General features: G+C 43.7%; 1 protein-coding gene across 1 annotated transcript in view; it reads right to left on the bottom strand.

The window, feature by feature from the left end:
* Nucleotides 1–25,475, bottom strand: part of LOC147707391 (1-acyl-sn-glycerol-3-phosphate acyltransferase epsilon-like) — a 396,055-nt gene that overhangs the window by 296,973 nt on the left and 73,607 nt on the right. Inside the window, exon 2 of the mRNA XM_086926419.1 lies at nucleotides 19,471–19,540. Coding sequence (XP_086782545.1) covers nucleotides 19,471–19,540 — 70 coding nt within the window. The remainder of the gene's footprint in view (nucleotides 1–19,470; nucleotides 19,541–25,475) is intronic.

Here is a 25,475-nt window from a genome sequence, read left to right as displayed (position 1 = left end):
AACCCCTTTTGTGCCGATAACCAGTTACTGGGTGCCCTGATTTCCGGAATATTTCTGACAAGGCAGTTACCCATAGTTTTAGCTAGTCTAAATGTCATTCTGGGTTTTTGGGAAAGATCTGCACCTATTATAGGATAATTTAGTACCAAATTCCAATTTTTATTCAGAATTTTTCTGATGGCTCCATGTTGTTTACTGTACGTCAATATGACCCTACATGCTGGTTCCAATTTTTTAGAGGTTTGTACCTTTTCATCTTTCCTTGCTAGAGCCTGATCCCTAGTCACTGATCTTGTTTTGTTAATGGCTCTATCTATAACCCCTTGAGCATAACCTTTTGATAAGAATCTCTGTTTGCTGCTTTCTTGTGCTATTTGGCAATCTAAATCACTGCTACAAATCCGCCTCATTCGAAGCATCTCCCCATACAGGATGCTTTGAATTAGGTGCTGCGGATGATGACTACTCGCATGAAGCAATGAATTGCCCGCAGTGGGCTTTCGGTAAATCCTAGTCACAATAGATTCTTCATGTATGTATGTATACCTCCACATCCAGGAAGTATACAGAGGATTTACTTAAATTCGCAGTAAACTCAAGATTTAACACCATCGCTGCTAGGGAGATTTTCCTCATGTGCGGAGTCTACTTTTTTCCCATTGTTCATGACGAGCTCAGCTCGTCATGAGCACACGACCAGTGTACTGCATGACGAGCTGAGCTCGTCATGAGCCGGGAAGGGGTTAAGTGGTTCCTATTTATCTGTTCAATAAATTCTAAGGCTGATGATTCAGAGCCCCTCCAGATAAAAAAATAGGTCATCTATACAACATAACCACAGGGGTATGTGTTGGTCTATGACGTGTTTGAAGTGCTTCCTGAGGACCTGCTCCTCCCACAGCCCCATATGCAAACAGGCATAGCTGGGAGAAAAGCAGCCCCCCATCGCAACTCCCCTTATTTGTTGGTAAATTTGGTTATCAAAAGAGAAAAAGTTTTGCTCCAGGCAGGTGGTAACCATGCTAATCAACATTTTGTTGTGCAAAAAAAAGACAAGCTGGTCTACGATGTAAATAATACTCTACCGCCTTAATGCCGTCCTGATGACGGATTGATGTATAAAGTGCAGTGACATCCATAGTTATTAAAATCTAATCTGTACTCCATTCTATCCCAGCAATCTTTCCGAGAAAGTTAGAAGTATCCTGGAGATACGATGGTAAATCTGTAACCCACTCCTGGAGAAAGTAATCTATATATTTGGAAGTATCTTCCATAAGACTGTCTATCGCCAAAATAATCGGACTACCAGGGGGTTTGATCTCAAATTCAAATTCAAAAAAGCTTTATTCGATATTCAGAATGAATTCATAAAAGCATACAGATTAAAAAGAACATACAATCCAAAAAGTGCCAAGTGCATTCAGGACATTAAAAAAGACAGTGCTATTAGAATCATAAGAGTTCCAAGTTAATAAAACTATTTGTTAAAACTTTTAAAATACAGATATGTACAGAAAAATATTTTACATGGAGTTCCTAAATTGACCAGTAATTTCAAAAAGCTGGATATAGCGTGTGCCACAATGTCATTTTCTAACTGTTGCAGTCTAACAAAGGCTATTCTGCATGAAATGTGGCCCCACGCTTTGAGGATTGGTTTCAGAATAATCCTCCTCGGAACAGCATAACATTTAAAAAATAAAATACAGTGTAAATTGGATTGGGGAGATGAATCATCACAAGGGCAGGTGGGCATTTCCCTCGACCAGTTATTACAGGTTGGAAAGGTGATTATACGAAAGAAAGTTCCAAACCTAAAACGAGATATTAACATTCTCGAGTAGAAGTTTAGATCGCTTACAAGGTACAGTTGGGGCCCTGGCTTAGTAGTGATTTGCTGAAAGGCCAAAACTGAGTTCTTAAGTTTTTCTATGGACCATCTTTTATTAGTTAGATGATCCATAGCCAGTTTTTTCAATGATTTCCTGGCAATCACTTCCATACTGGACGGTCTCGTAAAAAACTCAGGATGGCCGATCTCGGTCATCAAAGTTTCCACATAAGACAGCCATTTAATATTACTGACACCATCGAGAGTAAGACAGTCAGAGATTAATTTACAGTTGAAAGCTGTCTCCGGGGTAACCCACACCTTATGCCACAACAGAATAGGTGCAATCTTTATGGCATCTGAAATGAAGGGTAGACCCAATTCGATGTGAGTAAGGTAACTTGAGGAAGATTTGGGAACCCCCAGCAAATATCTGAGGTATTGGTTTTCAATTAGCTGAATCGAAATTGTATTTTCAATACCCCAGATACCTGATCCATAGGTGGCCGTAGATATACATTTGGCCTTCTATATGGAGATCAATTCCTTAACTGGTCTGCCCCCAAGTTTTACTGCAAAGCTCCAACCGTTCTAGAGAAAGCTAGTTTTCTGGTTTTTACTGCAGTGTGCCAAGTGCATTTCCTATCAAAAGATATTCCTAGATAGGGGAATTGATCCGTTGTCTCTATCCTTCTACCCTCAAGGAATATTGGACAGGGTGCTTTCTTGGTACACAAGCCATAGTGTATGTTTTGGTGATATTGACTTTTAATCCCTTATCTTTCATGAAATTTGTGAATTTTGAGACTGCCCTCTGCAGACCTAGTCTGGTTTGCGACATGATGGCAGCGTCGTCAGCGTATAGAAGTATGGGGACAGGCTGGCCCTTAGATGGAGGGTAGTCATACTGTAAACCCTTGGGATGGTCGCCAATGGAGTTTATGTATAGGGTGAAGAGAAGGGGTGCTAAGATGCACCCCTGTCTCACACCCCTCTTGATGGAAAATTTTGACGAACACTCACGGCGTTGACCAAAGCGCACCCTGGCCCCGGCGCCCCTATATAATTCCTTGATGAGGTTGAGTATTGATTCATCAATGCCCATGTCAGATAGTGTGGACCATAGTTGGTTATGGTCCACACAATCGAAAGCAGAACTCAGGTCGATAAAGGTGATAAAAAGATTCCCTTTCCTGGCCTGAGTGTACTTGGATATTAAAAAGGTACAAGTTTAAACTCTGCTCAATGGTTCCCATACCGGTACGGAAACCGTACTGGAGGTTAGATATGATGTTACCTTCCTCAGCCCAAAGTTGAATTCGCTTTAAAATTATACTACCAGCTACCTTCATTGAGCATCAAGGAGTGAGCTAGGCCGGTAGCATGTTGGATCATGTCTGTCCCCCTTTTTAAAGATAGGGACCACTATGGCCTCTGTCCAGGTTGGTATAAGCTCAAAAGAATTAGCACTATTCATGACGTTGGTTAAAAGAGGGTCCAGAGATGAATTTCAGTTTTAAAAACATTGTCAGACATAGTAGCAAATGGGGGAATTACAGGCTCGGTAAAAGTTACTTTATCATAAAGATGTTGAAAATGAGTAACCCAGGTTTCCCCGTTAATGGCAATATCCATCACTGCCGCATTGTTAATCCGAAAAAAGGGGGCGCGGACCTCCTTCCAAAAGGCAGTTGAATCCCTATTATTAGAGGCAGTGATCAAACCCTGCCATGCCTCTTGCTTCAGTAATTTTACCCTATTTTTAATTGCTAGACGATAAGAGTGTCTTGCCTGACGGATCTCGCACGGAAATCTAGGTGAAGCATGGAGTGCCTTTTTTAGGGTTTTTAATGCAGTGATAATCAAACAAGCCATTGGGGCGATTTGAGTCTGGGCGATACAGTCTGGTAAGTAGCTGTTTTAAAGTTGCTTGTATCTTTGAAAAGGAGCCCATGATTTTAGATGGCTCTTCAGTGTGAGACAGGCAGGTATAAATTTCTTCCCTCATTGTCGAGATTAGATTTACTAGTAGTCCCGCAGGGTCAACCTTATCCCATTTAAGGGTATAACCATTGTTGCAAGCAAGGGTAATCGGTTGTTGATATGAGATACTGTTGTCCCTCTGGGACCGCACTTGCTCGGCCTTTAATATAGAAAATGAGATTGGATAATGATCACCGTAGATGTCATCTAAAGTTTCCCATGATTTTACCAAGTGGGCGTGTGTTTTGGAAAAGAGGGTGAAATCTATTATGGAATTACACCCCCTCCCATGATAGGTTGGCTGAAACTGTATGGGTGGTGAGCATAGCTCATTAATGTATGACAAGTTAAAATAAAACAACAAGTTATTCAAAATATCACCCGGCCTGGAGTGGGTGAAGTGGCTCGGATTGTCGTCAGTAAGGTTCCAGAGGCCGCAAATGCCCTTCGGGCCATTCTGACAGACGTTACAATTGAAATCACCCACCCAGGCCAGGAAAATCTCCCCACCTATCCGTTCCTTTAGGGAGGTGACACTGTGAATCAGGTTATTTGTAACTCTTTCTAAGTTGTCAATAGGCACATTATTGTAGAAGTTAATTAAAATCATGTTATAGAATTGCCCCATCTAAGCGTTAGAATCTGGTAATGTTCAGTGGGCAGATGTCTTAAAACTGTAAGCCCGCTAACAATGCTGACATACATACACCAACCTCCACTGTTTCTACCCTGGGGGCTTGGCGAGGCTGGTGAATGAAAAGTCTGAAACCCCAATAGATGAGCAGGGTCCAAAGCCCAAGTTTCCTGAAAGCAAAGGATGGTATAATTTTCAACTAGGTCCCGCCAAGACTGTTGACTAAGTTTGTTTGCCAGACCTGCCACATTCCAGGATAAAAATAAGTGGGACAAGATTATTGGTTTTTGGGCGGTGAGAGTGTGGGCGTCTGTTGAACTTTCGGGGCTGCTCAATACTAGCAGCAGCCGGTGCAACCCTTGGTAGTAATGAAGGGCATTCCCCATGGGGATTAGTTACTACCAGTGGGTGGCCGTGGGGTGCATTTAGAGTATTCTGTAAAATGAGTTGCTTTAAAGCCTCTTCATTTGAGTGAGTAGTTTCCAGTAAATGGGTCATTTGATCGCCCAGCCTCTTAACTCTCTCTATGAGAGGTAGGAAGAGGGATTTTATTAGTTGTTTCATACACTCCAGTACCTCTTCGGTTGAAGTGCCCCCGGAGAATGATTTTTTTTAGGCCGGAGTGTGTATCACTCGTGGAGTGCTTCTTACTGGGGCCTGTGGATGATCTAGATATTTTTGCACGCCTGCCACCCCTCCCCAAGCACAATACAGGATGGTTATCAGATAGTTGGAACGCGTGTGGTGTGACGGATCTCATCGGGTGGGGGCCTTGATCTACTGTAACTCCTTTGAAGAGGGGTGATTCTCTACAGCTGGGGCCATAAACTACATCTGCAGGGCTAGGTGATAGCCTGGGACCGGCCTGGACAATCGGACACAGAGGAAGAGGAGTGTCAGAGGGTGCGGTAGTGAATAGGGTGAAAGGGAGGTGTCGGGCGGGCACAGGGTGTGATTCTCAGAGAAGAACAGCGCAGATGGGAGGAGGTTTCTGGCCCATGCATGAGAGAGAGAGCGGGGGTGACCAGTGCGTGGGGGAGATGCTTGCGAGGGTGGGGAGCCATGCTGAGGATCGGCGGCGTGCAGAGAGTGGGTCTGGTCAAGGCATCTAAAATGGCTGCCGTGCTCGACAAAAGTGTGGCATTGCAAAAAAGGCAAGATGGCGCAGACAATGTTTATCAATAAGGATTAATTTATACCAATTATTTTTAACAAAATATTTACTCGCAGTGACAAAATGGCGGTCAACAGTTCCTGATTTCCATCGAATCGAACGTTAACAGACGTCACGCAGCAAAAAAAAAAAACGCTCACGCACAGCCGCTGGAAGACATGTATCAACATATATGAGCCTCCTCAGCCACCCTCAGAAAACATAAGGGGTCAGGATACGTCTCCCGTACCCCCTTATACCTAGTAATTTAATTAAATCGAAACACAAAATGGCGAATTCACGTTTCGCTACCAGTTTGCGACCCGGTTCGCGAACCGAGAAGCGCTTCTACCGCGAAAAATCAAATTTTTATTATTTGCCCCACAGGACCCTTTAATAACCCCAACATCAATCCTAGGGGGTCAAGAAGGATCTACCTTGCCCCCTTTCATTAAATTTCCCCTTCGTTTTTCTCCTCCTCTTGTCTCTCGATCCTACCGAGAGACAAGATGGCGGCCGCACCGGACTGTTTAGAATGTTGACAGACACCGGAGAGCCAATCAGCTTCGCTACGCAAAGCTCCGTTACGCGAAAAGTACGCGATCTGGTGCGCTATCTGGGACGCTGTCACAGATATATCTGTTTTTTTAAACGTTAATTTCTCAAAATCCACTGGAGCACATATATTGAGACCCAGCAAAGGCACATCGGGCTAACAGTCCCTATAATTTTGCCAAGTTTCGTGTAAATCCATTCAGCCGTTCGAGCTAAAAGTGAGGCCAAAGGCCCTATGGAAAAATGAATGGGAAAAACGCGTTTTGGGACCCCCCTTTTTTCTCGGCCCCCCCTTGACGCAACCCCCCCCCAAATTTTCAGGGGCTGCTCGGAAACAAAATGTGCCATTTTCCTGAAAATTTCAGCCGATTCCGTCCACAAACGCCAAAGTTATTAGACATAGAATTTTCAAAAGTTCCATAGAGAAAAAAAATTATATATATATATATATATATATATATATATATATATATATATATATATATATATATATATATATATATATATATATATATATATATATATATATATATATATATATATATATATATATATATATATATATATATATATATATATATATATATATATATATATCCAAAGAATGCTTCTCATATCCACAAAGAGTCGAAGGGACACAACAGGGGACCATGCAAAGATTCTTTATTGCCGCACAGAAGGCATGACGCGTTTCGACGTAATGTCTTTTTCAAATGCCTGCAAGCAAGCTGTGTCCTGTTACCGCCGCCTTTCAAACTAACCATCTTGCTCCCATTGGTGGAAGCCCAGCGAAGGTCATTGGTTTTCCTGAGCGCTATCTCACAGTCTCATCGGAGGACCATGACTCCCAGAAGGCACAATCTCGGCCATCGGGTAAGCGTCTCTTAAGCCTTCTTTATACTCACAGTGAGTGCTGGCGTTTTGTTGAAAAGGTGTGTGTGGTGCAGGAAAAATAATTGCACAGTATCTCTGCAGCTCACGATCTTTGCTCTGGCCCCCATCGACGCCTCACCGCAAAAACCTCCAGTATGTTGTAGCGTCGGGTGCTCACTGCAATGAGCTTGCTCCTCCGTGAAGTCACAGACTGCTACTCGCAGCGAACAATCCACAGTTCCTGGCAGCGGGAGCCACGGCTACCAATACCTTGGTTGCCACTAGAAGGCTGCACGAGGTACAGCCAGTACCCTTGAGGCTGTGGTCACAAAACGAGGCGGGTACCTTCAGCGCGCCCAGGGTTGGCGTGCAAAATATCCAAAGAATGCTCCTCATATCCACAAAGAGTCGAAGGGACACAACAGGGGACCATGCAAAGATTCTTTATTGCCGCACAGAAGGCATGACGCGTTTCGACGTAATGTCTTTTTCAAATGCCTGCAAGCTGTGTCCTGTTACCGCCGCCTTTCAAACTAACCATCTTGCTCCCATTGGTGTAAGCCCAGCGAAGGTCACTTTGTGTGTGTGTGTATATATATATATATATATATATATATATATATATAATCCTGTGCAGCGCATTCTGTGGTCCGTCTCCTATGTTCTCTCGCCGGTCTGACGTTGGTTGACCTGGAAGTGGTGTTTGGAGTTTTTTCGGATATATATATATATATATATATATATATATATATATATATATATATATATATATATATATATATATATATATATATATATATATATATATATATATATATATATATCAGAAGTAAAAGGCATCTACAAGAGATCCATTCAAGAGATGGGTATATACATGTGGATACATATACATCTAAAGATAAATGTATACAAGAATAAATATACATAGAAAAACACTGAAAATCCAGTAGAGACACAAGTCATACAGAGTAGCGAAATTATATGCACTCCACCGAAGGTAACCCATGTCCTTCACCAGTGAGCAGGAGGACGTGGAGCGAAGGAACAAAGGTTACTCCATGAACAGAGATAATCATAGGGAGACAGAGATGTTACATCCTACCCCTGTAAAGAAGTTATGACAGTAACTAAGGTGGAGACAGAAGGACAAGGCTGGAAAACCAACACAATGCAACGTAAGAGTAGGAAGTGGAAAGCTTATTGTTCACTACAGTAAAACAAGGGCAACAGTCCAAGGGTCCAAGAACAAATGCCACCGGCTGAGGAAGGGTGCCAGCAGGTGATAACAGGTGAAACAAAGAATAAACAGCAGGTGTGAATCATTCATGAGGAAGAAGAAGGAGACAGCCAGCCAGGGTGAAACAAAAGAGCTCGCCGAGACTAAAGGCCACACATAGTTGATGTAGACAATCACACATTGTCCAACTCATGGATGCTTGAGAAACAGGTTGGAAACCTGTCTTACGCTCCATGGATACTCGTGAAACAGGTAATAAATAAACTAAAGCTCTAGACAAAAACTGAGAGTACAGAGTACACAGGGAACTACACCCAGGAAGGGAAAGAAGCTCCCAACATTTGAGGACCGTGCATGAGCAGCAGATGTACACAGTCTGACAGAAGATAGGATATGCCCAAAGAGAAGATAATGAAACACCCCAACCAAAAGAGAGGGGGTGGAACCTCTCCAAGAGGGAGTGGGAAAAAGGAGGAAGCAGCCTGCCACATAAAAAAACTACGCCATAAAAGGCGGGAGTGACATACAGAGCTGTGAGGAACAACACAGTATCTCTACCTACAAAGAGAAAGGAAGATTCGGGAAAGAAACGAAACCTATCCTCCTGTGAAAGAAAGATACCAAGACATGGATCCAACAACCAAAAGACCTGGGTCCCATGGGAAGAGAACTGAAAAGAATATCAGATACAACAGCTTTCACAGGGGTGCGATGGCAGATTTGTATAAAAACCGCCCCTGCAGGAAGCCACAGTAGTGGCTGTGACCCAATTAGGTAGGTAGGAACACCTAAAGGGTAAAAACCGATACAAAGAACATCAAACTGCTGAGGATTAACAGCAGCAGGGGCACAATAGAGTAGAAGAAAAAGGGCTTGCACAAGAAAACGGTACAGGGCCAAGAGTCTGCCTGCCTGTGGTATGATCATTATCCATGACGACATACGGAGATGAGAAAAGATATAGTCTTAGCCATAATAGGGGATACTAAGTTTAAAAGTTGCTCACAAGATGCTCCTAAGGCATACAAAATAAGGTCCCCGAAAAAAAGGGTAGAAGCCAATAATGCATCCGCACAACATAACAGAATACCAAATATAGAGTAAGCACTCGGTAGAACAAAAATCAATTGACAAAAAAAAGCTGTAGAACAGGCCCCCAAGAGGCTGCAAAGTAAAATATGTTCCATAGGGCTGGAAACTAAATCGGTCACCGACAGAATAATTAGAAGAAAAGCACCTGCAGAAAGCAGGAACACCACACAGACCCAAGAAGGAAGAGAAGTACTCCACCCTATGAAGGCCGATAAGAGCAGAAACAAGGGGAAACCATTTGTCCCGACAACCTTGTGCAACAATGGAGTGAAGACTCTGCACAATCATGACTATCTCTGAGCCGGCGTAAAGCCGAGTTGGCATACACACTAAAAAGGTGGCGCCATCAATCAAAGTAGTTTGCACAGCCTCAGAAAACCTGGGAGTATGCAACCATGCACGCCAATGCAGGGCTATGGAAGAGGCCATAGCTTGGCCAACAGAATCTGTGGTATCCATACCACAGCAGATGCGAAGCGTGGCAGCTTTTTGCCCATCTCAAACCAATGGAAGAATAGCATCACGGGCTTCCTCCAGAAGGGAGGGTAAGAGGCGCCCCACTGTGTCCCATGAAGTGTAGAAGAAGCAGGCGAGGACACACGAAGTGTTCAGAGATCATAGGACAGAGCTATAAGAAGCGAAAATACACCTACCAGAACCATCAAATTTCCTGGCCTCTAGTTCTGGAGAGATAAAATCAATATTTTGGGTGGCTAAAGCAGCATGTACCAAAAAGCTCTGATTAGATGGATGTCTAAGGGGACAGGCTGGATCCTCCAGGCCGCGCGATGCCTGTGAGAAATAGAGTAATCCACAGGGAGACCTTTTTCAGGTTTAGCCCATGCACCCAACAGGATATCGGGAAGACACTCACTATGAAGAAGGACAGGTTCTACATTAGACCGGGCAGGATGTAGAACAACAAGTATAGGGTTTCTTGACAATTCCACGAGAGGAAGTTGTAAAACCAGTACAATTAAACCTCGACTGAGCATGTCCACCAGAGTGGAACTCGCCTCCATAGCCGAACAAGGCGGAGACAGGAGGATGGGGAAGATTCTAAGCCACTGGTGTCACCTAAGTCAAGTCACCAGATAGACTGCATAGGGGATGGAACCGTGTCCAAAATGGCATGGGTATACAACACACCTTCCGTAGTACTTCCACAACCATGGTCCTCAGAAGGAAAAAATTTACGAAGGCTGTCCGAGACAGGCGTCTCCATCGGTGCCGCATCGGATTCCCTAACCGAAGCTCGTCGACAAAGAGAGAGAGGCCTCGATGTCAGAAGGAGTGTCGATTAGCATTGACAGCACCACTATTGGAGCCGGCAGGCAAGAGCCCAATGCCAACATCGGAGTCAGCAGACCAGAAGCAGGAGCAGAGGGTTGTAGCCTCAATGGGCTGTGCACCGGCGTCGCTAAAGTGTAAGCAACAGGAAGTCGACCTTAAGCAGAGTGAGAAACTGCCGAAGGGGCGTTCATGGGCGCTCCAGAGGAAGGTGACAACCCAAAAATAGAATGAAGAGATTGAGAATATTATTTCATATGGGTCAAAGACACCTCGTCCTCATGGTAGGTGTGGAGACGCAGGGTAGACTCAAGTCCCAACACTTTAACAGAAGAACGAGGGCCAACAGTAGGCAACGCGACTTCGACTGCCAACCCTGAGAATTACCTCTGGACATTGAAGGAGCTGGCTCCTACAGCGGACGTGTGGTCGGTCTGTGGAGCACATAAGGGACAGAGGATGACGAGAAGACTTTGATGACTGTGACATCCATGCTGCAAGGAGCTTCATGCGAAGTTCTCTTCGTGCCTTTGGTTGGAGCTGGCAACAAGAGTCGCATTCAGAGTTATGGTGCTCATCCAGACACCACATGCAAACAGAGAGAAGGTCTGTGGCGAACATTTCCCATCCATAGGACTCACGGCTTGAAAACAGAGGACATTGAACAGGGTAGAAAAGGGCACACTGCTCCAGCGCCGAAAAAACATCAAGTAGGCTGAAAAACAGCCGGGTTAACTGCAGTGCAAATCTGTATTCCTAGAACGGAAAAGAAGGAACTGACGCCAGCACAGAGGGGGAGGGCTTATATGGACTCTGTTCACATCTCATTAAGGAGACAAAGTTTTTGTGGAGTCGCTCGACACTCTCTGGGGCTAGATGTCCCTTTCAGATTATATTCGCTAGCCACACACAATAAGATTTACGAATGGGCTAACAAATCAGGCAGACTGCTATATTGCCTGGCGAAACAAGAACCTGCCCTGTAATCTGAATTGAATGTTTTGTCACAAAATGTAATGTCTCCTTTGCTTGCAAAGGCAGGCCTCCCCAGAATTCAGATTGGAGAGGAGGTGACAGCATTTTCCAGGTACTCCACTGTTGCGTTCTAATCTAGGACCCTGATCGATACTGTGACCTTATGCCCCTATTCGGCTATAAATCCATTTATTCCCTATATTGGCATAACCGTTCAAGTACAATATTCAGAAACTCGTCTCTGGCCTCACACGAACAGAGCCACATTCCAGAATAGCTTTCTCTGCCACTTCCTTTGCAACCAATTAGTGCAATGACAGAGCAGAAGTTACTATCTGAGATTCTTAGATTAACACTCCGAGTTCTTCAACAAGATAAAAACTCAGCAAACCTGGAAATCCCTGCTTGCTGTGTTATGATTAGTAATAGAACTCTAACGAGCACTGATAGACGATCACTTCCTAGTGACATCTTTATTGACGTCTTATGTCCAACAAACTTACGTCAAACAAGGCACCTTTCAGGTATAAATATTACCAACGTTGCCTTAAGCAAACGCTGATGCTAAAGCTATCAACGCTGCTGTTTACGCTAATGCCATCGCTGAAGCTGATGCTGCCAGCTATCTCGCTGCTGCTGGAGAAGCTGTCATGCTGATGATACCATAGCTGCTATCGCTACTGCTATCGCTGCTAACAAGCGAACGATGGTGTGGTGAACTTAGGAGCTGAACAGCCGTCCCCTGCAAAGAGCCCAGCAGATGCAAGCTGCCCGCGGACGCTGCCCCTCCTCCTCCTCCTCCTCCTCGACGCGCTGAAGAAGAGACGCTGTCTTTCTCCTGCAGAGAAATCCAGCTCCGGCGTTTCTGGTCTACCCTTGCGGGTGACTGGGATATCGAGCCCTGAGGGAGATACCAGACCTTCATCATTCTATTCCAGAGGTATGGTGTTGACTAAACCCTTGAGAGAGAATTCCTGAAGCAAACCTTGGCAAAACCAACTTAACTTAAAGCTACTTACTTACTCCCCTCCCAAGTATTAGGCTTAGGTCAGGTACACTGGGGTAGGCGTAGTTAGAAGCACCAGTTGAGTATTTTAGCCCAATGTATATATGAATGTATATATGTTTTATTCCTTTTAAACCATTGTATGGCTAAGAAACCATATCAATGCTTTTACAGTATTATTTCGCAATACTTATCTTACTGTACGTACTTTTTATAATAACGAGTCTTGCAATTGTGGCAATTCATTTCTCTTGTACGAGAAGAAAGACTGTTCAATAAATGTTACCTTTTATTGACAACGCCCGTCTCTCTATTCTCTACATATTGTGAAAGTAATCTGCACCAACCTGACTGAGTAAAATAACGGTCTATTGTTTCACACGACCCTAGAGATTGACTCTTGATCAGAGGAGCAAAGTTGTCATGTTGCACGGTTGTTGGAAAACTGAATCCCTTCTTGTCTGTGCCAGGGAAGCTGATCACTTCCTATTTCAGTCAAGAAAGTTTCCAGTGACCTCTGAGCTAGTTGGTAACAAACCCAATTAAGTTTAGCATAGTCAGTAGAGGCCTGGAAGATCAGCACTTCTACGTCGATACTACTGTTTATGTTATTCCAATGCGCAGGGCCTATTGGGAAAATAGGAACTACACTACACCACTTTGGTTGCCATGTGCGTTAACAAGTAAATAACACATTCCTCAAACTGTTTACGCCTACAGTCTGTCAACAAGCAGCTTTGCATCGCCTTCTCCATAGATATACCAGATTTTCCAGTGTGCCCACATCTTCCTCCACTTTAGCAATGTGCATCTTTATCTCCTCCAACACCCCTTATACAGTAGTCTTTTTATTCTCAATAAGCTTTGCAATGCCCTGCATAAGCTGGTTCACGCAGACCAGTGTGGGTTCCTACCTTGTAGGAAGACTCTAACGTATTGAGATTGTCCTTGGTTGTGCATGTACCGAGTGTGGCAGAGGACCAGTGTTCATTAGCACTACTGGACACCGAACAAGCGTTTGACTCCATGTCTTGGAATTTCCCTGGGAAGGTCCTATGGAAAGTGGGCATAGGAAAGAGGTACGTCGGGTGGGTGTAGTTACTCTATGGGGCCCCTGTTGTGAGGGGGGATGGTGTTGCTGCACTTTACACCACACAAGGAGCCTAGAGAGGGCTTCCCCCTTAACCCCCGCTCTTCACTTTAGCGATGGAACCACTGGCATGCAGATTACACCAGCCGATGCGAGGCTTAGGGAAAGCAGATAGGAGAGAATACCCATGTGGTCTCCTTATACGTGGATGATTAGTTACTCTATTTAAGCCACATGATATACTCAGTTTCAATAATGTTGGCGGTCCTTGATGAGTTTGGTGAAGTATCTAGGTTACATGTTAGTAGATCCAAAAAAAAGTCGGTCTCAATGGGGCGGCTGTTTAGTATACGAGAACAGGGCCTGCTGTGATTAGATCTCCTGTGGGAAATGAAGGTGGCCAGATATCTCAGGATAAGACTTAGTCATGGTGTGGCGGAGTTTGAGGCCACAAATATAGACAGACTGTTGCAGGGACCAAAACCTGTAGTAAAATTCTGGAACACTCGCCATGTCTCCTTGATATGGAAGCTTAAGCTGGTAAAAATGATAATACTGCCTAGATGCCTGTATGTGTTTTAGGGAACCCTGTATGAGCTCTGCAAAACCTTTTTATGGAGCTAGATATGTTGGCCGTTAAACTTTTGCGGGCCTTAGGGAGGTTGTCCCCAGACACACCCGACTTTAAATACTGGATGAGAGATGTGGCTGAATGGGTGAATGTTAAGGAGAGTCACATGCGTAAAACAAGCACAGATAATAAACTTGCAGACGACTTGCAGGCTTAGGCAGCAATGCTCACCCAACTCTTGGAGCCCCCAGACTGTTACCACCGTAGATATACACGTCTTTATGGGTTGCTGAGACTGCATGAAAGCACTGAAGTGAGGCGGATGGTGTGATTGAAGGGGTCCAAGGGTGATACCATTGTTTAACCCCCTTGCTGCGGCTGGAATTCCGTGCCTGTGCGGGACATTCCGAGCGCCGGCGTGGTCATGACGGCTCCCGGCCGTCATCAGCACACACCCACCGTAACTCATGACGGTCGGGAGCTGTCATCAGCACCGAAGGGGTTAAAGCTGCCAACTCTTCACGATGAACGGAATAGAGTATATGGTGCATGCTTATAAACTATAATGCGCTAGAGCCGGGAGGGAGGTAACGGGTACAGTTAATAGTTTAATCGTATTATGGGTTACTCACATGGAAGCAATGTAATGTTGTTTATGGAAAATGTCAATAAAAATGTATATCAGAAAAAAACAATGATTAGATATTACCTAGAACATCCTCAGAAGGCTCAGCTGCTTCCATGTCAATATCATCCGTCCATCTTGAAGTCAAAGACTTAAGGATGAAAAAGTTGTACTCTTCCTTTGGAGTATGCAGTGAACTGTGTTTGGGTGGCATTGCGGCTAAGTTTCAAGGACTGGATACTTTGAAGATCTAGCTTAGTATCTGTGTTGGTTTCCCAAGGAAAAGGTGACTCCTTTTAGTAGCTACAATGCCACCCCGCAACTAATATTCAAGTGAAAGGTATCAAGTGTCCCAGTTAACAGTATCCCAGTTAGAAGGAAAAGGCCACAAAGGGCAGGAAAAAAAGCCCCCACGACAATCTTGGTATAGTAGCTGACCAAAGATGAAGAATTAATGAAAACAATCCAGGCAAGAGACCAGCTATGAGTAGAGCAAAGAAAATCGGGGACAAAATGGTAATAAGTAGACAATGAACTTGAAGAAAAATAAGTCATTAAATGCATTGCGACACAACCATCTCTTAACAGTGCCTCCTTATATATGATCTAAAAAATAAATTACATCTGAGGAAAAAGATTAGCTCAATTTCGGATTAGGAACTTCATACAACGATCAATAGAATAGCCAACATCTTGCGAAGTATCATAAAAAAGACCAGTCAAATCTACAACTTTTTGGAGATCAGGCATTTAGCAGGGAAGAGAAGAACTCAACTTTTGACATCTTTATTTCTCTGTAAGCATCCATACACCAACCAATGCTCTTCAAGGTCGGCACTCCATGCTTTCCTGGGTGGTCTGACTGGCAAACAGAGAGCTGTGTTCCTGCGCACTAAACGCAGAGACCAAAGGCATACTACCTCGCCAAGATCAGAGCATTAACACTAGACATAATTGCCTACCGCTCAGGCAGGTAAATTCCTGGCAGAGACAGAATACTAAGCAATACAAATACCAACAGGGACATAAAAGTATCAGTGATGTCAATCTAGTAGACACCACATGCCTATGCCTCCTCCCAAAACTCTGTAAATGTCTGTCATCTCCTAAGACCAAAAGACGAGTGCAAAACCACTGTACAACACTGCACGAGCCGAACCAGGCGCACTCCCGACCTCTGCATCACGTGTTCTCAGTTCCTGGGGTTCTCCTCCAATCCCAGTAATCCCAGTGGTCTCAGTATGCTGCTTATTTCATTTACTAACAGGTCTCTCATTCTGGCTGTGTAAGCATGTGTAGATTTAAAGTGTTATGGTAAAATACTCAGTCATCAGGTACTGTCATTTCCTAGCAAAGAAGCTTACTTTGAATTGTTAATTTACATTTCTGTTAGCAGGCCTCAAAGAAACGGTGATCATCATCCCTTAAATTACACCTCCTAGGTGACTTTAATTTCCATCTTGAATTACCTGAGGATAACCATACCAAAGCATTACCAGAGGCTTTAACTGCATGTGGACTTGATCAATTAGTCGAGGGTCCTACCCACGCCGCTGGACATACTCTAGACGGCATTTTTACAAACAACACCAGACTGGGGATCGACACCCCAATTCCCCTGTCCTGGTCCGACCACGCGGCCATTCCCTTCCTTCTTACAACTTCCCTTCCTTCTTACAACTACCCTTCCCGGTTCCAATCTTACTAATACAAAAGGATGGGAGACTAGGAACTATAACAACGTAACTAATGCTACGCTTGCCCCCCTCCTGACTGATTTTCATCCCCTCGCTTGTTCAGATACCAATGAGGCGGCGGTGGCTCTGTCTGCCACGCTTACTCATTCCCTAGACTCGCTAGCACCCTCTAAAAAACACTACTCAGCCAGAAAGAGCCCCTCATCACCTTGGTTCTCGGAACAACTCAGATCTCTGAGGCAGAAACGCAGGCAGAAAGAAAGAGCCTGGTATGCCCACCAGGACCCACTGAGGAAAAATCTACATAAATCCGCTCTGAAAGAATACAAAAAAGCTATTGACGAAGGAAAAAAGAGTTACTTTAACAAAATCACCGCCTCCTTGAAATCTTCCAGGGAACTCTTTAAAATTATTGATACTTTAGCCACCCCCAAAACAACAGAATCAGTGAATGATTCCCAAAATCTCTGCAACGCTATTGCAGGATTTTTCCGCTCTAAAATCGAGGACATCTATAGCTCCCTCAAATCCTGCAATTCTACATTAGACGCCAACACTATTATCCCCCCTCTCCCCTCCTCTCCCGTACATTTTGAGACCACTGGTTCTTCTGATTCCTAGCATAATTTCTCCAACTTCCCTCATATATCACTTGATGAACTTAATCACCTTCTCGATGACACAAAATCTTGCTCCCCTCTTGATCCCTGTCCCCTAAAAATCTTGAAGGCCTGTAAAGAGTCTGTCCTCTCTCCTCTCTTACAAATCATGAATATGGCCATGGACGAGGGATCGTTCCCAATTCCTTGGAAAGCGGCAGTTGTAAAGCCCTTTCTAAAGAAACCCTCGTTAAATCCGGAAGTCCTAAAAAACTTCTGACCAATATCTTTACTTCCTGCTCCTGCGAAGATGCTTGAGGCCCACCTCAACCTTCATCTGACCTCATATCTCGAAAACTCTGGTCTGCTTGACATCTCCCAGCACGGGTTCCGTGCTGCTCACAGCACCGAGTCCGCCCTTACGGTCGTGGCTAACAACATCCGCACCGAGGTGGACAAAGGCCGGACAACTATGCTGGGGCTCCTCGACCTCACGGCAGCTTTCGACACCCTATTCCCCCCCCCCCTATCCTGGTCGACTGGTTGAAGGGGATAGGGGTGAGGGGAAGTGCCCTTAACCTTCTGTCTTCTTTCCTCTCGGAGAGACAGCAAAGGGTTCAGCTTGGTAGCTTCCTATCCTCCCTCCAAGAGGTGCAATGTGGGGTTCCTCAGGGCTCAGCCCTGAGTCCTTTGCTATTCAACATCTACGTAACCCCACTTGCCGAGGTAATAAGATCCTTTGGGTATCAAATACTATCTTACGCTGACGATACTCAAATTATTATCTCCTCCACCTCACCAACCACCGAGGCCGCATTCAAATTTCGAACTTGTATGGAAGCGGTCTCTGAGTGGATGGTGCGGAATTACCTGAAGCTCAACGGTGAGAAGACGGAGGTCTTAGTCTTTGGAGGGAACCCTGACATCTGGTCAAAGGAATGGTGGCCTCCCTCTTTAGGAGATTGTCCTCAACCCACCAACTCGGCCAGGAACCTCGGTGTTCTCTTTGATTCGGCCCTCTCCTTGAACTCCAGGTAAACAGAACTGTATCCACCTGCTGTAATACCATCCGCACACTTAAAAAGATCGCCCCTATCTGTCACCTGACACGCGCAAGCAGGCAACAGTTGCCCTGGTATCTTCCAGGCTCGATTACTGCAACGCATTGTATGGGGTCATTAATAAGAAAGCCCTCCATCGGCTTCAGATGATCCAAAATTCTGCTGCCAGGATGGTCCTAAACCTTCCAAAGCTATCGTCTGCTACCCAGGCCAGAAAGGACCTTCACTGGCTGCCCATTCATCACAGGATCTCCTTTAAAATTATATGTCTGGCGCACAGAGCCGTGTTCGGCTCTGGCTCCGAAGGCATAAAGGCTCTAGTCAGCCCTTACTCCCCCAAGAGAACCCTTCGATCATCATCAAGAAATCTTTTGGCGGTCCCCAGATTCAAAATAGGGAGGAAGAGCCTTTTCCACTCTGGCTCCTAAATTGTGGAATAACCTCCCTCCCCCCCCCCCCCCCCCCCCGAGCTGTCCAACCAAACTTCTCTGATCATTTTTCGGAAGCTCTTGAAGACGTGGCTCTTCTCCCAAGCCTATGACTGAATATCAGCTGCTGTCTGTTTTTCTGTATCTGTAACTGTCTAGTCATATTTTATGTTTTAGTCTGCGCCTTGATGCCCTGGGGCTAAGTCCGCGCATTATAAATAACCATTCATTCATTCATTCACATGCTGAACAATCAACAGACATCATGCTAATAAAACGGAGGGGAAAAAAAAACACTTGAGTAGCTTTGAAAACTTTTTAGAATATATTCTTACTTCCATTCCTGATTTATTATAAAGCTTTTCCATGTCCAGATTTGTCACAAATACGTATAAAATATTTGCCAATTTAAGAGCATTAAAGACTGTCACTTTGGCCCCGGCGCTGTACTGTGACATAACGGTATCACCTCTTTTTCATGTTGGTGGTGGATAAGTTTATAGGGCATCTGATGACAGTCATGCATGGATTGGAGTTTCTCACATTATAAGAAAATAAAGATGTTCTGAGTTAGGTGAAATCCTTGTCAGGACAAAATGGTCTTGGAGCTTACTGTGTCCATTGGTATTTAACGAATTATTGTGGCAATTATCAGAAAATGTTTTTAAAAATTCTCTATCCTAAAAATTGTGTGATAAAAGGAACAATAACAGGAGAATCTGATTCAGAAATGATCAGTATGCGAATAAACATACTAGAAAACTAACCTGTGCTCTGGTGGTTTGACAAATAGACCACATTTTCTTTGTGCTTTGGCAGATCTCCATAAATTACAACCTTAAAGAGAAGGGGAAAAGAGCATTGGTTGTTGTTTAGATTGGAAACACTAAAATGCACTGAAAACGCATAAAACAAAAGGAGCAACTGGAAGCATAAGGAATATGAAATGGATACTACCATCTCTACACATAGAATTGCACAAACAGAAAGAATAGGTCACACTGCACATGAAAGCGTATATGGCTTCTCTAACCCATAAGTCATACAGCAAACTGCATGTGAAAGGCACACAACCGCACTGCATTTGTGCACAAGATATTATACAATACTCTATTGATATGACGAAATGTTTAAGTAGCAAAGTGAATGCATCACGCAGTAAATGGTTGCCATTCAATTGAAATGCAAAGCGCCTCTAACACGACAAGGTGATTTATTTCAAATAGGAAAGACCGTGGCTTTACTTTTCTTAACTGAAACGCCGGCTAGGAATTCTATATCCTATCAAATACATTTGTTTTATAAACTTAATACAAAGCATTACTTTCGAAGCATGAACAGAGAATCGTGTTGTATGGCGAAAGAAACGCAATAAAACGACTGCCCACAGTTTCGAACTGACTGAAATTGAATTCTAAAAATGCATTACAATTCAGGTGTTCAACAATATCTTCTGACCATGTTTACAGAGTTTTGATAACCAAATGCAAATCTGCAGCGGCATTTTGCAGACTATTGAGGTAGGTTGACATGTCACAGGTTGAAAACTGTGACTGAGATTTAAAATTTTAGGAGGGGGATGAGTGAAATCTGCGGCCTCAGGTAGGCTGGTATCTTCTTCCTGTGAGTACCTAAGATTTTTTTATTTGAAACGTTAACAAATGTCAATGAACCCTCATAAACCTGGCAAGGTTTTACACTTCGCTAGATCGGAGATAAAACTGTGAATTTACTAACACTTTATGATGCACATTTCCTTATTCAGCATTGGCAAAAAGTTTTTAACGAAGATATGCCCCAACAAAACAGGTGGGGTCTCATTAGGGAAAGGGAAACGGACGTGGTAAAATATCAGGGTTTTGTAGTACCACATCATTCCAGAGCCGACGATGAGCAGGGTACGCAATGACTTATCTTGACATGGCGTCTCCAGGTGACCGTTTACATAAAGCAGTCAATGTGTGTGTGTGTGTATGGGAGGGTTGGGCAACTTGGGTGGCAACAGGCATCACTCCCGCATTATTTCCCATAGAATCAGGTAATGCTGGAAGACAAAGATCTTCAAGCAGGTAGGGGCAAGGAGTTCTCAACTGACTGAGCCCATTGATGACAGACAAGCGTTGGACTTGCATGCAAATTTTGCATGGGACTTGGATGTTCAACCCTCCGATTTTGCCTCAACATTGAGAACATTTAGAGCACACTGTTCCAGTACAACAGGTTAAACGTGAATTCTGAAGACAATGGTGGCTGGGATTTTGACATTTTTACCATAGGAAAATTAAAGCCCCTTGGACCTGCACAAGTGTTCTTCTTTCCACGCTGTTTTTCAGGGCCGGTGGGAGTTCACATACAGGAAATGGTCACCTAACTGGCAGAAAGTCTACTTCGAGCACACCAAATGGAAAACACTAGTCATAAGTAAACATGATCCAAATATCTTTATAAACAGAATTTATGAGTTCTATCCCAAGAAAATTCGAAAACATCACAAGAACAATGGTGCATTTTCAAGATGTTTGGGCCTGAAACAAAGGTCAGAACTGGATGTGAATTAAATGCAAATTTACACAAATGTTTGTTATGACAAGTGCCACTCAGGGCAAGTTACATGGGTTAAACTTGGATATTGATATAGGGTACTTTTTAAATGTACTGCGCATCTTGCACAAGTTAAAAAAAGATAGGAACAAAAGAAACATTTACAAGGGGTTTTGTTTGTTCAACTCAAGAAATTTACAAGAAACATTAAGAAAATTGCACATTTGAAAGTACATTGGGCCCAGAGACTGGATTTAAAGTATTTAGGATTTTAAACGTACTTTACAGGGAGGAGGCTAAGGTAAGAATATTTAGAGAAAATTAGTGATGGCAAAAGAGGCATTCAAAAGCACACTGGTTAAATAACATTGGTAATAATGGAGTGGCTTTTGCGCTTTTCCCCCTTTTTTTGCAAATACCCCTTTATTATTCGGTTGAAAAATATTTCATACTGGTAACTTACAAAGTGGATTGCAAGGTATCATATGCTTTTAGTGTTATGGGTGCTCATTGAACACTTGATAAATCTTTAAGACCTTCCCTCAAGTATTCCCTATTGTGACCAAACAAAAGCTGTTCGAAGAGACTGAGTGGCCAAGTAACTACAGGCTTCTTGTCCGGTTCAGTTTCTTAGATGATTAAACTCCAAATTGTTCTTATTCAGGTAGCTGGAACACTCTTAAAAATCTCCTCGGTTCTAATAGGTCTTCTTTTGTGTAAATCTAGAGGGTCCTTAAGTCTTCCTGTTGCTACTCTTTATAGTCCGAGCCTTTGTGTGCAGTTAGACTACATTTATTTTTATTCAAGACAGGTCTCAAACAATAAATAAACACGAATCATAAAATACATTTAAATACACACATTCAAAATGTTAAATCCTTTGAAGCCATTACAAATCTTGCCATAACACAAGTACCATTCATTCACTGCACTGAAGATAAAACATTAATAACAAACAATCTTGAAGTTACATTTCAATAAAATGGGTATTACATATTTACTTTGCCTTTACTTTTTAGCCTTGCAAACAAATACAATAAGGACTTTAATGCATTCTTTTTCAATCCACAACCAAACTGCCCAGCCAAATTCTTAAAACAATTACCTGGGAAGGGTCAGCATAAGCAGGATGTAACCCTATTCTAAATTGTAGTATTATACTTCACGTCTGCTTGTTCTGGAGACAATGTAGCTATAACAACGCAGAATTATTTTCACAAGATTCACACAAATCGAAGGTTGAGGTCTCTACTCTTAAGCATCGGAGATAGGTGTTGCAAACTCTAGAGTAAACCAACACTGCAATCTCTCTCTCTTCGACAGGTTATCAATTATCAATCTTTAAAAAGGTTGCCATGTCCAACAGTAATTTCATTACAAGACCGGAGGCTACCATTATGCATATTTCTTTTAATGCATCCTCCAAGCAGCCACTTGAAAGCAAACATCATAAAGTAAAAAGTTCCAGAACAGAACGTTAAGAACATACAATAGGCATGCGCCAAGAACAATCGGCCTCTTTTAAATGCGGCTCCAAGCAGAAAAGTTCAACCTTTTATTACTTGTATTTTAACTTGCTCTTTCACCCTTAAGCTACTATCTTGCTAATATTTACCGACCTTCCTGGGACTAACCCTACCCCTTTACCCTCTATTTTACTACCAAGCTCCAATTTACAGAGATCTTTCACACCCTCTCTCCTCTTTCCTTTGCCCATACAACAGAGCGTAACCCTCCACATAACCTTAACCCCCCCCCGCCCTCCTTGGGGTATTTTTCCTTTCTTTCCCCATTTAACTATGTAAACTGGATTTCGTTTTTCGGAATCGTAACTACCTTTCTCTTTAACCAAAATAGACTTATAACTTAAATAATACCAATTTCCTACCCGATCGATGCACATTGACCGATGAAAGCACACGCTTGATTTAAGGTGCCTCTCTCTCACTCACGATGCAACGCGAGGGGCACAGGCTCCCTTTTTGGTATAGTTACCATAGCCAAAGAGCTTACCTATTCCCCCTTTTGACCCATTTTGCCTAACAGCCTATATTCAGATAAAGAGCGTATACTCAGATGAAGAGCCTATATTGTCCTCTTGAGTGACTTGTCCACTAGTCTTAACTCCCCCAAGAGATTTAAGACTGCTTACCTCTCCATTCCCAAGCCATTTTTTTCTAATTAACTAGCAAAAATGTCCGACAATGATTCTGATGACACAATTGCCTCCATTCCTAGTATGGATAACAAAGCCTTTAAAAACATAATTCACAGGGAAAGGAGATCCTGCATGCTAGAAACCTTAAATCAAGTGATGGATTCAAAGAGATCTCTCCCTACCGAGGAGGACGACTCTACAGGAAACCAAGGCTCTCAAGACATCGATGAGCTCACTGAGATCAGGAGGAAAAGACAAAGGAAAAACAAAAATCTTGAACATCCAACCCCCAGGAGCACTGTGGGAGGTCCTAGCACCTCAACTAATACTGGGGGTCCTAGCACCTCAACTAATAACGGAGGTCTTCACACCTCAATCTCCTCAGCTGTCCTTAGCGACACAACCTATACTGGTGAGCTCAGCGCCACAAAGCATCCGGGTGTACTTAGCGGCACAAAACATCAAAGCGCTCAATTTGATTTTGGAGATGACGATATACAAGAGGACGAAACCTCTGAAATATTCGATGAATATAACCTAGATCTGGATGAGGACAAGCAAGAATTCTATAACCAACCTACCGAAGATGATCCCCCATCCTCTTCGAAAGACAACATTGTCCATCCCATGGGCGAGGAAATGTTCTCCCCATTCAATATTAAACATCCGAGGAGCTTGGAATGGTGGCCACAAGATCACGTGGCCAAATTTATTAAGAAATGGCTTAGAAACCTCCTGGAAAAAGACACTCGTAATATAATTAGAGCCGAATGCTCAAAGCCCTCTATTCAGGACAAGATCTGCCACGCTCCAAACCTGAACCCGGAGTTAATTAAATTCTATTTTAAGCTCGGCAGAGATCCGAGGAAAGGGATGGAAAGATCCCTAAAAGGGTGTCAAGACAGGCTTCTTGACGTCCTGGGACCTCTGGCCACGATCATCGATACGGCCGAGGTAGTCCCATTAACAGCACACCCCTGGATACCGAATTGGATGGAGCCAAAGAGCGATGATACTTCTGGGCAACGCCAACGCCAGCCTCTACGCGGAAAGGAGAAGGGTAGTACTTACCAAAAAAAACCTGAAGCTGAGCAACATGGCAACATGACGGACAAAGAACCCTCTCAGAACCCCAAAGGTTTACTCTTCGACGAGTACTTAATAAAATCCCTAGGGAAGTATGTGTCAACCTTTACGGCTCCTGATAAGGCTCAGCACAATATGAGATGTGTATTCATCCTAACCTTTTGGGTCGGATGGAAGAAGGGGCTTCTCTTCTGGCCGCTTCAATCAAAGGCCCTGCTCAAGATTCAGAGGCTATGGAAGAGGTTACCAACCCACCAACCCTCCTCAATTCTACCCCTAGAGAGGAAGAGGCGCTCACAACAGAGGCATTAGATCACGTGGAGCCTCCAGCAACAACAACCCCCAAAGTGATTACTCTACGACTTCCACTTCCCCTTCCTTCTTTCCCCCAAAAGGTGGGGGGCAGACCCAAATTCTACTATCAGAATTGGGAGCTTGCCTTCTCGATCAGAACACGGGCGGTGTCTGGTCGCAAGAAGAGTCCTCTCATCACATAAACTACCTAGAACTGACAGCTGGCCTTTACGCATTGATGAGCTTCAGACATTCTCTCCAAGGCAGATCAGTCATTCTAAAGATGGAAAACATGTCCGCGGTAGCCTATATAAATCATCTGGAGGGTACAAAATCTGCGGACCTCTCAAATCTAGCCAAGAACTTTGGATGTTCTGTCTGGAACACAAGATCGCCCTAAGAGCAGAATATCTCCCAGGGAAAACTCCATATCTAGGGATTGGAACTTGAAGTTCCTCTTAGATCACAGCCATTGGAACGCTATATTTCCGTGTTCAGGACTCTCAACAAAATATGGGGTCCACTAGAAATAGATCTCTTTGCGAGCAGACTAACCTTCCAATTGGAGAAATACTTCAGCTGGATGCCCGACCCGGGTGCTCTTGCAGTGAACGCCTTTCTCCAATGCTAGAAAGAAGTCAACACATACGCATTTCCTCCTTTGGCCATGATCCAGAGTTCTACAGTAAGTGA

This window comes from Lissotriton vulgaris, chromosome 6 (genome assembly GCF_964263255.1).
Source record: "Lissotriton vulgaris chromosome 6, aLisVul1.2, whole genome shotgun sequence".
NCBI lineage: Eukaryota > Metazoa > Chordata > Amphibia > Caudata > Salamandridae > Lissotriton > Lissotriton vulgaris.
Note: the sequence above shows the minus strand (reverse complement) of the source record. Positions and strands in the feature narration are given on the sequence as shown.